At 41.6% G+C, this 20,499-nt stretch overlaps 1 protein-coding gene across 2 annotated transcripts in view; it reads right to left on the minus strand.

The window, feature by feature from the left end:
* Positions 1-20,499, minus strand: part of lnx1 (ligand of numb-protein X 1) — a 111,960-nt gene that overhangs the window by 32,206 nt on the left and 59,255 nt on the right. For both annotated transcript variants that reach the window (XM_007892744.2, XM_042341911.1), the window contains one exon: positions 17,529-18,027. In XM_007892744.2, the coding sequence (XP_007890935.1) occupies positions 17,529-17,920 (392 nt within the window). In that variant the 5' untranslated portion in view covers positions 17,921-18,027. The remainder of the gene's footprint in view (positions 1-17,528; positions 18,028-20,499) is intronic.

Consider the following 20,499-nt stretch of genomic DNA (forward strand, 5'->3'; position numbering starts at 1 on the left):
ATGCCAGGATAAAACAACGGTTTATGGAACATAAGCGGTGAGCGGTTCCAGCTGCTCTGAGCAGTGTCGGCTGCGACACGGGTGGGTTATTTCTGGGAACCATTTGTCCCTGACGCGTATGCTATTCACACACAATAACACATGTGTCACGCAATTACTAATTGTTCGATCAGTTTACAGTTATTTAAAGCAGGCTAAAACGTCTGGATGTGGAGTGATGCCTCTGTTTACTCAGGTGACGCAGTGTTTTTTNCAGCAGCAATGTCTGGCTGCAAGTTGGAAAAGTGGAGATTTGACTGGCTGTGGGAACTAGGACAGAAAGGGAGGTGAGCAGGCAGCTCAGCCGGGGAAGTGAGGGGAACAGGAGCTGGGCACTGAGTCAGGAAGGGATGGAACAGTGACTGAATACTGGGTTTTGGGAGCTAAGAGGCGTGGAGACTGTGTGGAGGAGATAAACAAAGTGGAGAAAATGATGGCAGGTTTTCAAGAAACTTGATCGGGCACGGATAAATTGAGTTTGCACCTTACAGCTCATGCCATCCATTAACACTGAGGAATGTCAGCTCTGCTCTTCCAGCAGTTCACAACACAGAGAACAATAGTGCTGTATTTCAAACTCTTGATTGAATCACACAGTCCTTCTGGCTGCTGCAATTCTCTCTAACCCAACCAAAATAATCTCTCTATTAAAACAATCCTTGCCCAAACATATTTTTTTATATAGAATAACACAGGCTGCAGCATATTAAATACGCACATATGCTGGCACGCAATTCAAAGATGTAGCACATCTTGTGGTGCAAATTTATGTTAAAGTGCTCGAGTTTCACTCGTACAGTTTATGGAATATGTGAGCCCTTGCTGTGTTACTGCCTTGAAGCGCACTTCAACCTCAGTATTTTCCTCACTAAGATGAAGCAAACCAGTATTTTAATACCTGAAAAGTGAGTAGAATTCAGCACCTGGCTGAATGCCCACTTAACTATTTGCCAATACAAGATTTGTTTACAAGGGGACTTATTAAGGTTGTTAAGATAGTTACAGTTATTGCCAGTGAGACTGTGGGATTTGCACCTTATCAAATTACACATATTTCCCTGGACCGTGATAGGAAGAGGGTACAAAACATAGAAATTGTAGAATGGAAGTCTGTGCAACGATCAAATGTCTCAAAACAACCAAGAACAGCTGTAAAAGGGTGTGTATACGGTGTGTAATTGAAGGTGTGATGTCTGGTTATACTACTAATAATAATCATATTAACCCTTGCATTTGATATAGCACTTTATCACGTCTTCGAGACATCTCAAAGCGCTTCACAGAATATACTGTAAAGTAAATTGACTGTATATTTTGTGGGCGAAACGTGACAGCAATTGGGCATAGCAGTGTCCCACAAACAGCCGTGAGATTGAGTGACTAAATTATTTGTAGACTGTCACTCTGGAGGGAGGTAAGCTGTGTCTCCTTGGAGCTGAACTGGCTCTAAGGAGATGTGCTTGAAAATGGAATACTGGAATCGAGTCAACCCTCTGTGGTGGTCAAGGTGGTCGAGTTTCTGAGCCATGTGGGTCCACTGTGCTTCGAGGGCACTGTTTGAATGCAAATGTCTGCTGCGACATAGAGCATGGCAAAACAAAGCCTTGAGCATAAATTTTATTTTTTAAACAAAAATCATTAATCTAGATTTTCTCGCAAATTCACACTATTCAGCTGATACCATATTCATCTCCAATTTCTTTTAGACTGTCACATTAATCATTTTACATTGTAGGTCTTGGTAAAGTTAGCCTCTCATGAGGTTGGTTTGAATGACACTGTCCTTTGACCTTTGTGAGTTCAGGGTCCTGTAACCTCGACAAGGTCAGTCAGAATATCAAGATGTTTTTCACTGATGATCTCTATCAACAGTGACTGGAAACAGGGAAAATCAGTTTCATCAACCCTGGGGTCAAACAGGTGACAATCAACTCTGATCAAAATAATAAGTTTCTCATGACCAATAGTTTCCTGGAACCTCAGATAACGAATGTAATTCCTAAAATGGTTTCAGGTTCTCAATGTGTCAGTCGGGTTGGCCTGATTAATACCAGGTTATCATGGTTACAACTGGTCAAATGGAACAAACTTTGAGATGGGTAACATTAAAACCCTGGCACATCCACCATGTTTCCTTAAGGTCCTCCATTAATCAAAATGTTTGTTTTGGCAGAATTTAATAAAATTGGAACAAATATTGTAAAAACATGCAATTGGAGAATAACTACCTAAAAAGTTTCAAAATAAAAAATTAAATGGGGATGCAATAATTTGGACTCGGACACAGTAATAAAGGATAACTTTTGTATTTCCACCTGCTCCACTTTTCTTTAAGCTTCCCAACATATATATATCACATTGACAGGAATGGGTGGGGGTTTGCGACAGTTTATATGTGCAAAACAGAAACTGTGGGGATCATGAACTAAAAAAGAAATAGTGTGAGGTGCTCACAAACTAAACTGGCACCCAGAGCAAGACAAACACATTCCAAAAAAATCTGATCCAATAATCCAATCTAATGACTATAGTCCTGTGTAGGAGAGCAAACGCATTAAAGCAATTTTTGCACCAGTTGTCGAGGTTTTTAGAACATGAGAATTGTACTGTTTGAGAACAAAATGCTCACCACTATGCTCTGACCTCTAATCTAGTGCAATTCCTGAAACCTCATTTTTGTAAATTAGCGGTTTATACCATATGTGTGATCTATGGACCACTGGTTTGTTTATCATTGTTAATTGTTCACCTGGAAGTAATTTCTAGGACATTCCATGACTTGGGTCATTTGGGAGTCATGAACTTCACTGCCATTTTAAATGTATTGCTTTTCCCCCAGTCATACTAATGTGTGGCACACATCAGATAAAGAATTCTGAGTGGTGTTTTCTACAAAAGGAAATAATCTGGGTGATGCCTCTTACACTTCCTTGCAAACAGTTAACGTTCCATTATCACATCCCTCTTCTCAACATCTGCAAGCGATCTGCCCATCATATCGGGGTCTAATTTAAGATATTTCTTAATGAGATTCCAGAAATCCTGTTGACTAACACTGGAAGCAGATTGTGTCAAGAGTTTCTGTGACTGGAATGACATACCTCTGTTTAGTGGAAGGGATTTCTCAATACTCGGATTCCTTGGAAAGGAATTCTATAAATACTTTAATTTAGCCCCTACCCCCAATTCTAAAACACATTACTAAAGCAAATGTCACACTTTTTACTACTTTAACGACCAAGCTTGGTAATGCATAACTATCAACTTAACTAAATTTATCAACCTTATTTTCTCACCTATTTTTTTCCACTTTGGTAGTGACCAAATTATGAATCTTAGTCCTTCACCAAGATTTCTCAATTTAAAATTATTTTGGATGTGCCTCAAGGCACATGTTTTCATTGAGTTTCCTCCAAACTGTAAATCATAAACAAAATTTAGTCAGCATAAACTAATTTCATAACTCTTTGCTCAGTTGATAGCATTGTTGCCTCTCAGCTGTTTTTCCTAGGTGTACGATTTACCCGAACCAGCAGCATAAGGCTAGTACAGGATTAGAGTCATGCACATACACCCAGACAGCATGAGAGGTAGCCAGACAGACAACTAGAGAGATAGACAAATGGATACACACAATGATTACAGTTTGCGATCCTTTCACTTTTGCCCCTCCTCCTCTGCTTTCAAACCCCAGAGAATCATCAGTTCAAGCTCTATGCCGGGACTTTGAACTCACAATCTAGGTCGATACTCCAGGGGTGGAGGTGAGCTGCATTGTACAGAGATGCCTTTCTTGAGATGAGGCATTAAACTAAATTTCATCTGCTGGTTTAGGAAAACAGTAAAGATGCCATGACAGCCTTCGAAAAGAGGAGGAAGTTTCTCCTGAGGTCCTAGCCAACAAACCACTACATAAAAACATGATCATTTCACTTTATTGCTGTTTGTGGAACATCTCTGTGTGCCAATTGGCTGCCACTTATGTCCACAAATACCAATGACTCCACTTTACGGAAGACTCTGTGAAGCACTTTGAGACATGTCGACGTACATCAGTAATAATTCTTATATTTCGAATAACGTCTTTCACATCAAAAGGATGTCGCAAAGCACTTCACAGGATGCATTGTATAGTGCAGTGACAGGTCAGATAATTTTGCATATATCAATGTCCCACAAATAGCCATGGAGTGAGTAACCAATTATTTTATTTGGTTTTTTTTTTGGCCAGGACTCTGGGAGAAGCTCTTTTCTCTTTTTAAATAGTGCCATGAGATCTTTAACATCTACTTGAACAGGCAGACAGGGCCTCGTTTAATATTTCATCTGAAGGATGGCACCTCCAACAATGCAGCACACCCACAGCACTACATTGGGGTATCACCTTAAACTATGTGGGTAAGGCTTGAACTCACAACCTTTTGACTCAGAGGTGAGAGTGCTACCAATTGAGCCTGACTGATACAACAAATGAAAAGAGGGTAGGAACGAGGAATGTCTGACATCTCTCACCAAGCTTAAGAGTATCCAAACCAAACTGAGACTACCATGCATCCCACCTACACATGGAAATTCCAGAGATATTTATTGGAATGGAATGCATACTCTTTCCCTGGAGGGATGCATCCTGCTTACTTAGTTCTGGAGAGTATGAGGTGCAGCTTGGCAAGAACCAAGGCTTTCAGACCCCAAAATGTACATCGGGGAATTGCTGGAGTCTCACCAGCTAAAATCGTGCAGCTTGTCATTAAGAGCACTGCCGAGCAAGCTTTTCCACTGTTTGTCCAACTTAGATCATGCTAACTGTTAGGGCTTTGGTTTGCAGGGTTAAAGGGAATGGATTGGAAAGAGTCCCTGCCCCCAGTGTCTGGTCTGCCCTTCCAAGTTCTGCCAATGAGCCAGGCTGACTGTGCTGTCATCAGAGGTGCCCTGTTCAGCTCCAAGGAGACCCTGCTTATCTTCCCCCCCCCAAGGAGGATGGGTGAGTGTTGGGAGGCGATTCAAACACAGGCATCACAATCAATTATCCCTATCCTGTCTCCACCTCTAACCACATGTGCACTTTTCAGGCTAGGAGAGTTGAGATGGTTACTGTACAACGATCAGGAGAAAAAAACTCTTACTTTTTTCCACCATTTCCTAGCCCAGGGATACTTAAGCTCATTGTACCACATCCCTATAGTGTAGCTGAGACTGGCTAACTCAGCACTGACAGGGATTGATCTGGGACCTTAGGGGACCTTACATTCTATAGCAATATTATATGTTATAATATATTGTACAGCCTCACTACTGTAGCTAACTCAAAGTAGACCTGAATCAACACTGGGACTTTCCAAGGCCTATAACATATCGTGGTCTTAAGGCTAAGATAGGTTTAGCTCAGCAAAGAAAATACAGCACACATTTATATACTCAGTTCTATAGATTCAAAGGGAGATGTGAAAAGATCAAGGAGATAGATATTGATACACTGAATAACTTAGCTCCTATCTGCAATGATGTAGGATGGTTTCACTCGTGCCTTGAGACAGATTTTACTGCTATGCAAATAATAGAAAACAATTGACTATCTGGACTTTCTTACATTTTGTGGCTTATATAGTAAGTTAGTCCTCTCCTAATATCTATGCTCCCTTCAAAGTATAAGGCAATGGAAAGCGGGGAATAGTAATTGTTTGTGACAAATTAGATTCTGTAACAATCTGAAACAATCCTAGAAAACTGGGATGTTACATGAGACATGCAATAAGGCTGACCCTCAATCAATGTCTTCATTTACGTCATGAAACTAAAGCAGTTAATATAGCTGTTTTCTGTGTGTGGAATTATACCTTACATTATGCCATCATTTCAACAAGGAAAACACAGGGTAATGTAAAATGAGATTCTGATCACATGAGATCAGTGGAAAGTACAGAAATAAGAGATTTCTATGCTCCTTTCATAAAATGTGATATAAAAGGATTTTTCTCTAGAGACTGACTGAATAAAGACATTAATTACAGCACAGCTGTCACAGGGACATAAAATTGTGCTTCAGTTTCTCAGTGAATTTGCCAACCCACCATTTACTTTCCTACCAAGAACTTATGCTGCATTACTACATGGCATAGTGCTGCTTCAAAGTGGGGGATAGGCTAAGTAACTCATAACACATCAAGTTCAGTATTGCTGAGGCAACAATAAAACGTGAACATCATGTGAGCCACTATAGCAGATCAATTAAACTGCAAGCCCCAGAAGTTATGCTCAACTGTGCCATGCCCTGGTCAGTCTGCATCTGAAGCACTTGGTAAGGTTCATGAGGCAAGATATAATGGGGTCAGTTAGGCTTCAGACACAGTGATGGGAAACAACTAAAAAAAAGCTTAGTTACTTCAGCCTTGAACAGAGAATTCTCACAATAATAATTAATAATAACTTGGTCATTCAATCCACAACTGTTTGTGGGACACTGCTGTGCGCAATTGACTGCAACATTTTACTCACATTATACACAGTCAATTCACTTTACAGTATAACCTCTGAAGTGCTTTGAGACATCTCAACAACATGATAAGGCGCTATATCAACAACAAAATTACATTTATAGAGCGCCTTTCACATCAGGACGACGTCCCAAGGCGCTGAACAGTCAAGGGGTCGGGGCCCGAGCATGGGGGAGGGTTGGTGTACGGGTGAGGGAAGGTAGAGAAGTGGGAGGGAGACCAAAGGCACGGTCGAAGAGAAGGGTCTTGAGACCGGCCTTGAAGGAGGAAGCGAGGCGAAGGGACCGTGGGATGGAGTTCCAGAGTGTGGGGGCAGAGAGGCTGAAAGCCCGGCCACCGATGGTATGGTGGGTCGGGCGGGAGACATGGAGCAGGCCGGAGCCCACTGAACGGAGGGAGCGGGCAGGTTGGTAGGGAGTCAGCAGGTCAGAGAGGTAGGAGGGGGCAAGGCCATGAATAGCCTTAAAAGTGAGGACGAGGATCTTGAGCTCGATCCTCTGGGGGATAGGGAGCCAGTGGAGTCAGGCGAGGGTGGGAGTGATGGGTTCACAGAGCCTGGTGTAAGTATTATTATTATTATAATAGTAAAGCACCACTGTAGTGTCCTTCATTGCAGCATTTTCTCACTCATAGCATATTAATGTGCTTTTGAAATCTGAGTTTCTGAATATGAAATGTTTCTGTATTTGAGGGTTTAGCTGCAGCTCTGCTTATTTTTTCTTAAAGCATCCATAATCCCAAATTAATCAGACTAAGTCTGAGCTAGCATGAAAAAGAAATTAATAGAAAGATTTGTTCTTACATAATTGTCTGAGAGAAAACAGGAGTCATGGGAGTATAGTTACTGATGGTAATAAAACAATTATGGTGGTTCTTTAAGGGCCGATCTTAGGTTGTTGGTACTCTTACCTATGGATATGAAGGTTGTGGGTTCAAATATCCACGTCAGGATTTTGACCTCATAGTGTAGACTGACACTCCAGTGCAGGGCTGGGGAAGAATTGCATTAACAGAGGTACCAGCCTCCAAATGAAACATTAAAGTCCCGCCCCATCTGCCTGCTCAGGTTCCATGACACCTGAGCTTCTTTGAAAACAGAAGCGAGTTTCTCCCAGTGTCCTAGCCGACAATCCCACAAATACAACTGGTCATTCATTTCATTGTTGTTTTAGGACACTGCTGTGTGCAGGTTGACTGCAAAATAGAGTCAATCCACTTTACATTGCAGCAATGTCTGAGGTGCTGTCTTTGGATGAGACGTTAACCCCCAAATCTGTTTGTCTATCTAGGTGGATATTAAAGATGCAACACAGAGTTTTGGGTAAATAAAATTTGCACTTTTATAGCTCCTTTCACGTAGGGAGAATATTTCAAAGTTTTCTAAAAAGACTGACAGGAAGCCCATGCTGGGAGGAAACAGGAGGGTAGGAGAAAGGTGGTAGAAAGCACAGTCAAATAAATAGGTTTTATGATAGATTTTGAATGCCTAGAGGGAGGAGAAGAGGTGGAGGAACTCAGAAGAGAGTTCAGAGAGAGGGGAAAAAGTGGCTGAAAGCTTGTCTATTGATGGTTGGGTAGAGTGGGCTGGGGTATGAAGGGACTGTAATCTTAACTCAAACTATGATATTATCTGACCCCTTTGAACATAACTCACTTGCAGTCATATCCAGGTTTCCATTATTCTGGATTGATATTTGGAAAAATATAGGCCAAATTTACTGAGGCACGTAATGCTTGGATCAAAAAGTCTGATAATGGCAGTGAATAACAAATATACATCGGAATCTGATATTTGGACCAAGATGGTACTTATTCATTTACATATATTCCACTGTAGAAGAGCACTCAAAATAGGGCAACATTATTAACTCGGAGGCAACATCATTAATTGTGGTTACTCTCCTCCCTCTATCTCCCACAAATCCTTCCTACCTAGTCTATTTGTTAAGTGAACTCAAAGCTGATCAGGTTTGGGCAGTTAGTCCATAGTTGGTTACAGGAAAAATTTCAACTTCTTTGTGACTCCTCTAATATTCTTCTGACTATATGGTAAATCTTTTATACGAGGTTGTAAGCAGCAACATCAGTATTTGTTAGGAGCGAGGGAGAAGACTAAAACCTTGGCAGTCAGTGACCGTGGAGCTTCAGTTACTGACAGAAACACCGACATTTCTGGATAGACAGGTTTGCTGAATCACCCAAAACCACACGACAAAGTCGTGTTTGCAAACTCAAAAACATCCAACTTCTCATAAGAGACACCTTTCCAGAAACACTGGGATTCCCTGATTAATGGAGAGGACCCCTCTCCAATAGATGAGATTTGAAAAAGCAACGTTAGAATCAATTCCACCTAATCACTTGGTTGTTAGATTCCCCTTGATGTTACTCATGTTTGTTGAAACATTGGCAAACAAAAGATGAACTCCTCCAATAGCCCTGAGGGTATTGGCACCAACTTTATATTATAGTATAATCACACCAAATTAAAAACGAAAACAGGGAGGAACAGTTCTCTATCCTTTAGGACATCAGCTATCAGGTTAGAGGGAAACAATAACATTCTGATTCTCATTGATAAGCCAGATATGCTGGTCAACCATCAACAACACCTTAGCTACTGCAGAACCACTTGTGATCTCCCTCCACAGTCAAGTACAGAAAATTAGCTGGAAACTTGGAAGAGGAAAAACTATTACTAGGGAGTATCTGCCACCGAAAGTATGAATCAGAGTTTCATTGACTTTATTTATTTATCTCATACAGGAGCAATTGTAGTAACTCTCCTCCCTCTACCTCCCACAAATCCTTCCTACCTAGCCTATTTGGTAACTTATAATGGTCTCGACCAAGCTCTGTGAGCCGATGACCCCTATCCTTGGCTGGCTTCACAGGCTCCCCAGTCCCCAAAGATTGAGATTAAGATCCTCATCCTCACTTTCAAAGTCCTCTACGATCTTGCTCCTTCCTACCTCTGCAACCTGCTAACACCTTATCAACCTGTCCGCTCTCTTCACTTGGAGCTGTGCCATCCTTGATGACCTTCATCCTCTGGAATTCCATCTTAGATCCCTTCACCTTGCTCCCTTGCTTCCTTCAAGGCCCAACTCAAGACCTTCCTCTTTGACTGTGCCTTCAGTCATCCTTCCACCCTCATTCCCCTTCGTCCCTTACTCATCTTGATTCTAACCCCAGTTCAGGTACAAACATGTGACTGTCCAGCACCTTAGAACATCATCTCGATATGAAAGACGCTATGTAAATGCAATTTGTTGTTGTTGTACTGTTAGGTCTGGCTGGTTAATATTGTGCCAAAAGGATAGGAAGCCAACCATGTATCATGTGAACCTGTTCAAGAATCCCATCTGTGCATATATTTGAGCCATACACTGGTCATTACCATCACTCTTTCTGCCATTATTGAAAGAATTAACAATAACAACAAATTGCATTTATATGGTGTCTTTTACATCGAATGACATCACAAGGTGCCGGACAGATAAAGGTGTGTAATTGTGGGGGCTGGAGAGCCAGTGGAGCCGGACGAGAATGGGGGTGACAGGTTTATGGAGCTTGAAATAAATAAAACTGAAATCAAAGGCAGAGGTGGCAGAATAACACAGATGTCATCAGCCTCTATGTGAGTCTGGCTCAGTTGGTGACACTCTTGCCTCTGAGTCAGAACATTGTGGGTACAAGCCCCATTTGGGGTCTTTGAACTCACATACTGTTGTCTAGGCTGACACTATCATACAGTGCTGGAGGTGCTGTCTTTCGGATGAGACTTTAAACAGAGATCTGCCTGCCTGTGTAGATGGATGTTAAAGATCCAATTATGCTACTTCAAATGAAAAGAGAATTTCTCTCAGTGTCCTGACTAACAATCCCCCAAATAGATTTGGTCATTCACTTAATGACATTTTGTGGCACATTATTTGAACAAAATTGGCTGCTGTATTCGCCTACAAAAAATTACAGTTACTAGACTTTACAGTAACTTCTGTGATACACTAAGTTGCCCTCCTGATATAAAGACACTATGTCAAATGTAATGATTATTATTAGAATTAAATTAAGCTGTTCACCTCTTCCCCATTCAGTCAGCAAAATGGTCTAACTTCCGCTCATCACAACACTTCTGCTCATCTACACACTATAATGAATGTAGAAATGAAAATATTTCTAAATATTTTCCAACATAATTGTGAAGAATATTGTTACAATTAAATGATTTTCCTCTCTAATATCTCCCAGATAATAGGAAATATCACTGCATGTAGGTGGTCATGAGTGTTTCACTAACTTCTTGAAGTTAAGTACAGAGAAAGGACTGAAAGCAGCATTTGAAACTGGCACATTATCCAAATACTTGCACTTTTGTTCCCTTTTCAGAACAACAACAAGATTCCATTTATAGAGCGCCTTCGGGAGGACGTCCCAAGGCGCTGGACAGTTGGGTCAGGACCCGAGCAGGGGGGAAATGGTCAGGGTGAGGGGAGGGAAGGGAGGGAGCGAGGAGGGGGTAGAGAGTCGAGAGGGGAGATGAAGGCACAGTCAAAGAGAAAGGTCTTGAGACCGGCCTTGAAGGAGGAAAGGGAGGAGGCGGCGAAGGCACTGGGGGATAGAGCTCCAGAGCCTCGGGGCTGAAAGGCTGAAGGCCCGGCCACCGATGGTAGGGCAGTTGGGGCGGGGGATGTGGAGCAGACCGGAGCCAGAGGAACGGAGGGTACGGGCGGGTAGGTAGGGGGATAGTAGGTTGGAGAGGTAGGAGGGGTGCAAGGCCGTGAATGACCTTGTAGGTGAGGATCTTGAAATCGATCCTCTGGGGGATGGGGAGCCAGTGGAGGTGAGCGAGGGTGGGAGTGATGTGGTCGCGAAGCCTGGTGCGGGACAGTACACGAGCTGCAGAGTTCTGAATGACCTGCAGTGTGGAGGGAGGTGCCAGGAAGGCCGGCGAGGAGAGAGTTCCCATAGTCCAGCCTTGAGGTGATAAAGGCGTGGACCAGAGTTTCAGCAGCGTGAGGGGTGAGGTAGTGTTGTAGTCTGGCGATATTCCGGAGGTGATGGAAGGCGGTGCCAGTTGTTGTGCGGATATGAGGGAGAAAGGGCAGCTCAGGGTCGAACAGAACACCGAGGTTCCTGACGGCTTTGAGAGGTGGAGAGTGCAGCCTTGGATGCTGATGCTGTCAGCGCCAGAAGCGCTCAGCTCTGTTCAACACTCTACCACTGACCAGGAACTCGCCTAATTCCACCCCACCTTACCACTCCCTGAAATTATACATGTTGTCCTGTCGAACATTCATGAATAAGTATTTTAACTTTTCTCTTGCCTGTGATAATACTTGTCCTCCCGACTGAAAGACACTAAATGTATATTCTGTATTATTGGATAAAACCGCAATATAGGGGTGATACATGCAGCTTATTTGAAGCTCTAAGGCAACATCTTCCCTAATGGGTAACTGCTACTTACATAATATTTTAACAGATAAACAGCTTGTTGTCTTTCAGATTTGGTAACCACCCAAAGTAACAACCTGAATATAACCTCACTCTCTAAAAAGGCAAGGAACTAGAATATTAACATAGCTTTTCTTTTAGCTTAGGGGATAAACCATTCAATCAAAACTGAATCCTCTCATCTTATCAGTGGTTTCCATAGAAACTGATCATCCAGATGACATTCTTTTTAAAAACAAAACATTTTTATGAGCTGCAGTACATTCCATTTATATGAAAGATCTATAAGACCTCACAGCACAGTATTATGTCAATGCTTGATAGTTACAATACTGGAGATTTGATCTCTAAACTTGGAAGTGTGAGTTCTATTCCAAATCACCAATGACGTATGCTTTCAAGATTCCTGCTAAAGTCAAGTCAACAACAAAATTACATTTAAAGAGCGCCTTTCATGTCGAGAAGACGTCCCAAAGCGCTGAAGAGTCAGGTGTCGGGGCCCGAGCATGGTGTAGGGGTGGTGTAGGGGTGAGGGAAGGCAGAGAGATGGGAGGGAGACCAAAGACACGGTCGAAGAGAGGGCCTTGAGACCGGCCTTGAAGAATGCAAGGAAGGAAGTGAGGCAAAGGGACCGTGGGATGGAGTTCCAGAGTGTGGGGGCAGAGAGGTTGAAAGCCCGGCCACCGATGGTAGGGCGGGTCGGGCAGCAGACATGGAGCAGGCCGGAGCCCGATGAGCGGAGGGAGCGGGCAGGTTGGTAGGGAGTCAGCAGGTCAGAGAGGTAGGAGGGGGCAAGGCCATAGATGGCCTTGAAAAGTGAGGACGAGGATCTTGAACTCGATCCTTTGGGGGATGGGGAGCCAGTGGAGTCGGGCGAGGGTGGGAGTGATAGGGTCGTGGAGCCTGGTGCATGAGAGTACACGAGCTGCAGAGTTCTGGATGATCTGTAGTTTGTGAAGGGAAGAGTTGGGAAGGCCGATGAGGATGGAGTTCCCGTAATCAAGCCTTGAGGGGACAAATGCGTGAGTGAGGGTTTCGGTAGCCTGAGGGGTGAGGCAGTGGCGGAGTCTGGCAATATTGCGGAGATCTTGGTTTGGTCATCAGGGTTAGTGTGCAAAACCTACTTATAGGAACTCTTCCATTAGCATCCAAGAGACCTCCTAGCAGGTCAACCAAGATATTGGTATTGACAGTGTTTACTGATATACATGTGTGTCCTGCACCTTTCTTTCCTCTGGTCTTCAAAATGAGCCAAGAAAAACTGGGTAACGTAGCAACGCTAATATGAAGGTGTTGGGAGCTGCCAGATGGTTTGGCATGGCATTTTGGTGATAGAAGTGAGCATGGAGGGGAGCAGCGGAGAGTAATTACAAACAATGTTATAATATTATAAAGACCAAGGAACAAAGTCTTACCTTTATTTACAATAATGATCAATAATGTCATATATTATTATAATGTCATATGACTTCTGAACCATGTAAATAATTTGTAATCCTTCAAATAACTTTGATTTTATACAGCAGGTTCTATCATGGTTAAAACAGCAGTCTTTTTGTTATTTGTTTGTATTAGTAAATCATATTATTTCACTTGACACCTCTTCAATTTAATTTGACTAGCAGTACAAGCAATTACTTCTGATAGGCTGATTAATAATGAATAGCAATAAGCTATAATATTTGAATGGATTGATTTTATTAGAATCAAGAAAACCTGGTTCAATGCTGTCAAATCCATTTAATTAAAGCAACATATCCTTCATATCAACAGTATAGTATCTCTGCTTTGAACAATTAGACCATTATATTTACGTGTTGAAATATGTCTGCAATGTAACTGATATCTGGGAGTTATTAGATTTACTGTAAGAATTTATACAAAATTGTGACTAAGGCAGTTCAAAGAAGATTCGAAGGAACTTCTCCCAGGGAGTTGTCAAGGTAGTAACAGGAAAGCACATTACAAAGCTGTATGAGATAAATTTTTATAATGCAATAATGGCACTGAAAGAAAGAGTAAATTGAGGAAGTAATTACAATGTTAACTGTGTACTTAGGACTTATAAATCTGGTTGCATGTCCAAGCACAGATAAAACACTTTTTTTAAATAAAAAGAAACATCCACAGCAGAATTAGAATAAACATTGACTTCTAAATGTCACACACTTTTGTTTCTAGTTTGTAATGCTGTGCATTTCGACATATTAAACATTTAACTATATTAAAAAAATTCACTGCTGCTACATGATATATGGAGCTATTTTAGGGACTCACAGATCGGAGTACAGAAAATGCAGATTGCCAACGCTGTCACTGTAGTTAGCAGGACTTAGCCACGGTAAGGCTAGCAATAAGAGAGCCTTCATTTCCAAAGTTTCAGTGCTGAAATGCTGCTTTGTTAGCTTTCTTCCCCTTTTCCGTCAAGGCACACAAATCTCACGCAGTCAGTTGTTGCTTTTTAAGAATGGCTGCCATTTCTGCTTAAAGACTAATATTCTAAAACTAAGCTTTGCTGGACATCATTGAAATATAAGAGGATTATTGAATTTGATCATCAAATGGATGGAGCCAAGAATTCAGTACTCCTACAGCGAGCCAGACTGGACATTGATAGTCTTTAGCACAAGGTTATCTAAAGTGAATGATAGATCACAGATTACAGCTTCACCCAAACTATTTTTTTTGATGTTTTCCATAAAAAACTTAGACACACATACAGACACATACTCACACACATAGACATTCACACACAAACACACATACTCTCAACAAGATAAAATAATACAATTCCCCCCTCATTTTTCAGGCAAACATTAGCCTAATATTCTTCATGAACATCCCCTTTTATGTTTGGAAGATTAAATATTCAGTAGCAGATTTGCTAGCATCAAAATTACTGTATTGACTAAAGAATTACAAAAATCTATAGTACAGGATATTAAAGATGCTTAACATCAGTGATATTTTGGTAGCATTATTAAGTTTATACAGGAGGGACAGGGTATATGAGAAATCGGGAAATTTCCTGAGCTACCCTTGAATGGCTTCCAATGCTTACTATCCCATGTAGCCTAGTTCTGAAGTTCCATTCAAGTCCAGCAAACTTTTTAAATGTGTGGATGTTTTATGCTTTTTGGTGTCCCCCCACGAAGCAGCGCTCCCATTTTACATTACAATTCAGATCCCTTTCGGGGAGCCAGTCCGCCACTGAATTCACACCATAATCACTAAAAAGTGTTTAATTATTTTCGTTCTCTATATCCTTTGTTCCAATTTTCTCCCTTTATTGACAACTCCTCTCCCAGGTTGGTTATGTTAGCACAAGCCTAGACAATACATGTTGGCCAACAATACAGCAATAAGGAAACATTAGACACCTGAAAAACAGAACACTGAATCGAAATTTGAGAGCAGTGTGTTTAAGATTATAATAATTATAATTATAATTCTTGCTTTTGATATAGCATTTTGTCATGAAAAAACATCTCAAAGCGTTTTGCTGGGTTTACTGAGTATGTTTCCACAGGATGCAATTTGCACACTGCAATGTCCCATAAATAGCCATGAATTACATGAACAATTCTTTTTAATCTGGAGGATTGTTGGCCAGGAAAATGCTATGGGATCTTTAACGACCGCCTGAACAGGCACCTGGGACCTCAATCTCATCAGAAGGATGGTGCCCCAACAATGTAGCACTGGAAAGAGTCAGTCTCAACTATGAGCTCAAAGTCTCAACTTGGGGCTTGAACCTATAACCTTGTGACTAAGACTAGAATGTTACAATTTAAGCTTCTGAAGAGTTTGGGAAATTTGGTTACAGATAAAGTGTTTTGCCCTGTACAAAATTGAAAAACAAGGGACATAGCTTTCGAAGGTTGGGTGGACTAGAAGTTCATAAGTCACTACTGTTCAATAGATTTTGGTTAGGTAAGGGTATCAAGGGATATGGAACAAAGGTGGGTAAATGGAGTTGAGGAACAGATCAGCCACGACCTAATATAATGACAGAGCAAGCTTGAGGGGCTGAATGGCCTACTCTTGTTCCTATGTTCCGAATTAAATGTAATCATTTGTTGTGCAGGCAACCATGGCAGCAAGTGAAGTCCCACAAACAGCCTGGAGGTGGTGAATGAGCAATTCATCTGGAGGGTTGTTGGTCAGGTGAAATTATAACAGGTTATTAATGGACTCATTACACACTTGCATATGTATATAGGATCAATGGCTGTAAACATGCTTTATTTTTCACTTTTTTTGAAAAAAAGAGGCTGCTTTTCAAACGAAAAACAATGACTGCCAATAGATATTGAATAATCCATTCAAAGGCTTGCCAAGGTCAGGTAGGTAAACATCCTTCCAGTCACACTCCTGTTCACTCTATTAGTTTGCTTCCCATCTCCTCCCAGATGCTTGCACATCAATTTGCAAGATAAAACAGGGCAATGCGTTTTTATATGGGCATTGTATCCATCCTGGGGAACAAACACATTTGGCAGTTTTTTTTCCCCCCCAGGACAATTAGGGAAAAACTGAGGCTAAACATTTGATGTCAAACAAAATGTGTTTAAAACACTGTCCCACTTTGAGGTGTTTACATTGTTTTATGTCCGAGAAGAGCTTGAACTGCATGTGCGGTTTACAAGTGGTGCTGAGATCTCCCTTCTTTGTTTCCAGTTTCTGTCAATTATCGAGCCAGGAAACTAACAATGTGAAGCAGAGGTCAATTCTGTATTGAAACAACATACTCCAGTAGCTACAATTCTAGTGCTGGACTCTGAACTCAAAGACCTTTAATTCAAGTCTCACTCTCCACTGACATTTGTACTGGGGCTTCCTATGGGACCTATTTGTTCACTTCAGCTGGGTCATCTGGGAAAGGGCAAGAAAAACTGTCCAGGATGGAATCACTTCCTGTATTGCTCAAGTGCACTTCTTACAAAGGCATCAATCAACACCATCTCTGACAATGACTCGAGGCCAGGCTGTCCTAAACACAGACTGAGAGTAGCCTGGATATGATTGACTATGTTCAGACAGGGAGGGGAAAATGACACACACACAAATACACACACATCCATCTATCCATCCATCATCTATCTATATAAATAACACACAACATACAATGCAAAGGAAGATTTGGACCTTTGATGCAAAGATATATAAAAAAAACCTTCAAAAGGGATTGTGACTGAGAGGATTGTTTAATCTTAAACTTTTAAAAGTTTAAAATTAGGTTGTACAGCACTACAGTGTTCACCTCAGTCAATCAAAGGCAGTTCTAGTACATGAAGTTAAGATTTCAATACTTAGGAGCATCATTCACTGCCTATCTTGTACATTTACAAATTAGTTTACATTAAATAGCACCTTTCAGGTCGGGGAGGATGTTTTAAAGTGTTTAAGACTGCTGGCTGAACATCCGAGCTGGGGGTGTCAGATGAAGGGGGTGGGGAAGGGAAAATTGACCAAAAGTGCGGTCAAAGAGGTCTTGAACCTATTTAACGTACCTCTCTGATAGCTAAGTGGACTTACCTACGATGTAGATGAATTTCTAGGTCACAGCGCTGCAAGACATCCGAGCAATCTTCTTTGAATGGGCAGATAACTAACACCTTGTCCAGCAGTTTATGCACCAGAATACTTGACTTTTTGCACACCTTCAGACACAGGGGCTTACGATCCATAGGGCAGAAGTCTTTGCCCTGCAGGAAGTTGGTAAGGCACACGGTACAATAGGTGTGACCACATGGTGTATCTAGTGGCTGCACTAAGGGCTGCAGGCAGATGTGACATATCAAATCATCATCGATTTCATCCTGGAAGTTGTAGGCGTGGTTTTCCTCAGGGGAATGTATCTGTCCACAGGTAATACAGAGAGGCTGTACCATAGATGGCATCTCCTCTGCAGGATCGCTCTGGCTCATATTCCACAGATATGGTATCCAGACAAAGCCAATAGTAAACAAATGGAATACTTGACTTGATTTTTAACAATAATGAAGATCGCCAAGTTTCAGGAGAGATTCCAAAACTGAAACGAAAAAATAAAAATATGTAATTAAGAAAATATGTAACATTAATTGAGTTCAACATAACAGAAGAAAAATCACAGTAAATTCATCACTGCTGGCTGCAAATTAAAGAGAATTCCAACTAACTGATTAAAATGACTGTGTAGGAAGTACTAAAAATAAAGACTTAAAGACTTTTAAAAAGCAGCAATGGATGGGGCTGCATGACACATGGCGTAACCCACTGTTGAACTACCTTTGGGTCTTGGTTTACAGGCCGGCAACACTGGTGGGATGAAAGTCAGTCTCCTTTCTTGGCTGGCTTTTAGAGTCCCATGGGTAACAAGTTGATCAAACTTGATTCAGTTCCTGGGGTTCAGTGACCTTGCTGGAAATGTATATTTAGACTTCATAAAGGGGGGAAATTGAGCTCAGCATAGATGATACTTGCATTTGAGGTTTTCTGTTTGATGTCTTTAATGGTCAAATGGCCTGAAGTCTTAACAGAAGTCAGTGGCTTTAGTGGAGCAGAGAAAACACATCCCCAATTTCTCTTACAAAAATGCATAATTCATAAGTCCCTTCCTTATTTACTAGAATACAATATTATATAATAATAATCCTTACATTTGATATAATGCTTTTCATGTCTTCTAGACGTCTCAAACCGCTTCACAGAATATACTGTAAAGTGAATTGATTGTATATTTGTGGGCGAAAGGAGGCAGCCAATTGCACACAACAGTGTCCCACAAACAGTCGTGGATTGAAGTGACCAATTTATTATTGTTTTTCTTAAGTGATTATTATCAGGCGTGTGGAGTAAGGAAACGTGCCCAAGATTTTGCCCTGCTGGGAATTGAACCCAGGTCTGTCGCTTGCGAGGCGAGTGCTCTTACCACTGAGCTACAGGATTCCACAGTAGCTACAGAAAAGTGACAGACAATAATCCGTCTCTTTTCTCTTGCATTACAGCATTAGTTGAATGATAAAAGTAATCAGTTACTGTAAACCGATGACAGCTGATTTGTTATTTATGCATTATACCTGATACCTGAGATTGCATTTTGCTTGTCAGTTGGTATGAAATATAATTTTCATCATAAAAAAGAAGTGGTGATTATCAGGTATGAGTTTGTGCAGCACTTTCATAGCAATATATTGTGCAGGTAATGAGTAAATTGATTCATTCACTTCAGCACAAAGAGGGAGCATTTCCTCAGGTCAAATGTCGACGTTCCTTAATGTTTTTCGATAAGAAAAAGCCATTTAACAACAACAACAAAATTACATTTGTATAACACCTTTCACGTCAGGAGGACGTCCCAAGGTGTTGAACAGTCAGTGTTTCGGACCCAAGCTGGGGGTCGGGATTGGGGTGGATGGAGGGTGGGGAGGGGAAAGCAGGATGATTGAAAGCACGGTCGAAGAGGAGGGTCTTGAGATGGGTCTTGAAGGAGGCAAAGGAGGGGCCGAGGCAGAGGGACTGCAGGATGGAGTTCCAGAGGGTGGAGCAGAGTGGCAGAAGACCCATCCGCCAATGGTAGGGCGGGCGAGGTGGGGGATGTGAAGCAGGCCGGAGCCCACTGAGCGGGCAGGATGGTAGGTGGTTAGGAGGTCACAGAGGTAGGGGGGAGCAAGACCATCAACTGTATGCTCTGTGTGATGGGAAGCTGGTGGAGTCGGGCGAGGTAGGGTCATGGCGCCTGGTGCAGGAGAGGACATGGGCTGCAGTGTTCTGGATGATCTGCAACCTGTGGAGGGAGGAGTTGGGGAAGCTGACAAGCAAGGAATTTGCATAGTCAAGCCTCGATGTAACTTAACTATTAAATCTGGATTTAAATTACCAGTAATGCTCCTGCAAGGTTCCTGCTCTTAGCCTCAATCTCTGGACTGTGAACTGTTTCGCCCACAACATTCTGTGAAGCACTTTGAGACATCTCAACGACTATACCAAATGCAAAGATTATTATTTTCCTATTATCTATCCTCCTCCCTCAACTAGTAAAAAAACTTCAGAGGAGGCTGAACATATCTGTAGTGCTCCATGTGAGGAAACTGTCTCTGGGGACTAATTTGTGATCTTCATAAAGGGAAGGGAAGTGTTTAAATGAGCCTTTTCAGCCGGCTTGATCGTATTGGGGGTCATTGATTTCCGAAAACTGGCAGTGAGAAAAAAGGCCCAGAGCAAAACAGGCAGTTGTGGAAAGATGTTGTTGTGCCATTTGGCTATTTTTCACACTTTTGGGAATCATAATTTGTGCTTCCAACTCCTTTTGTAAATATAATAAATAAAACCATTTCAATTGACTAATGGTTATAAGGTTAAGAATTGTGGGTGATGTCAGCCACCATTAGTCTGAGAGTTATTTTCATGCAATTAAAGATGGATTTTTTTCTTTATACTGTTCTATAATTACTGAACCACTGTAGTCTGATGACTCATTTAATTTGCGCTGAGTTGGTATAAAACTCTTTAGGTGTTGTAAAAA

The sequence above is a fragment of the Callorhinchus milii genome, unplaced genomic scaffold (genome assembly GCF_018977255.1).
Source record: "Callorhinchus milii isolate IMCB2004 unplaced genomic scaffold, IMCB_Cmil_1.0 Scaffold1, whole genome shotgun sequence".
Lineage (NCBI taxonomy): Eukaryota > Metazoa > Chordata > Chondrichthyes > Chimaeriformes > Callorhinchidae > Callorhinchus > Callorhinchus milii.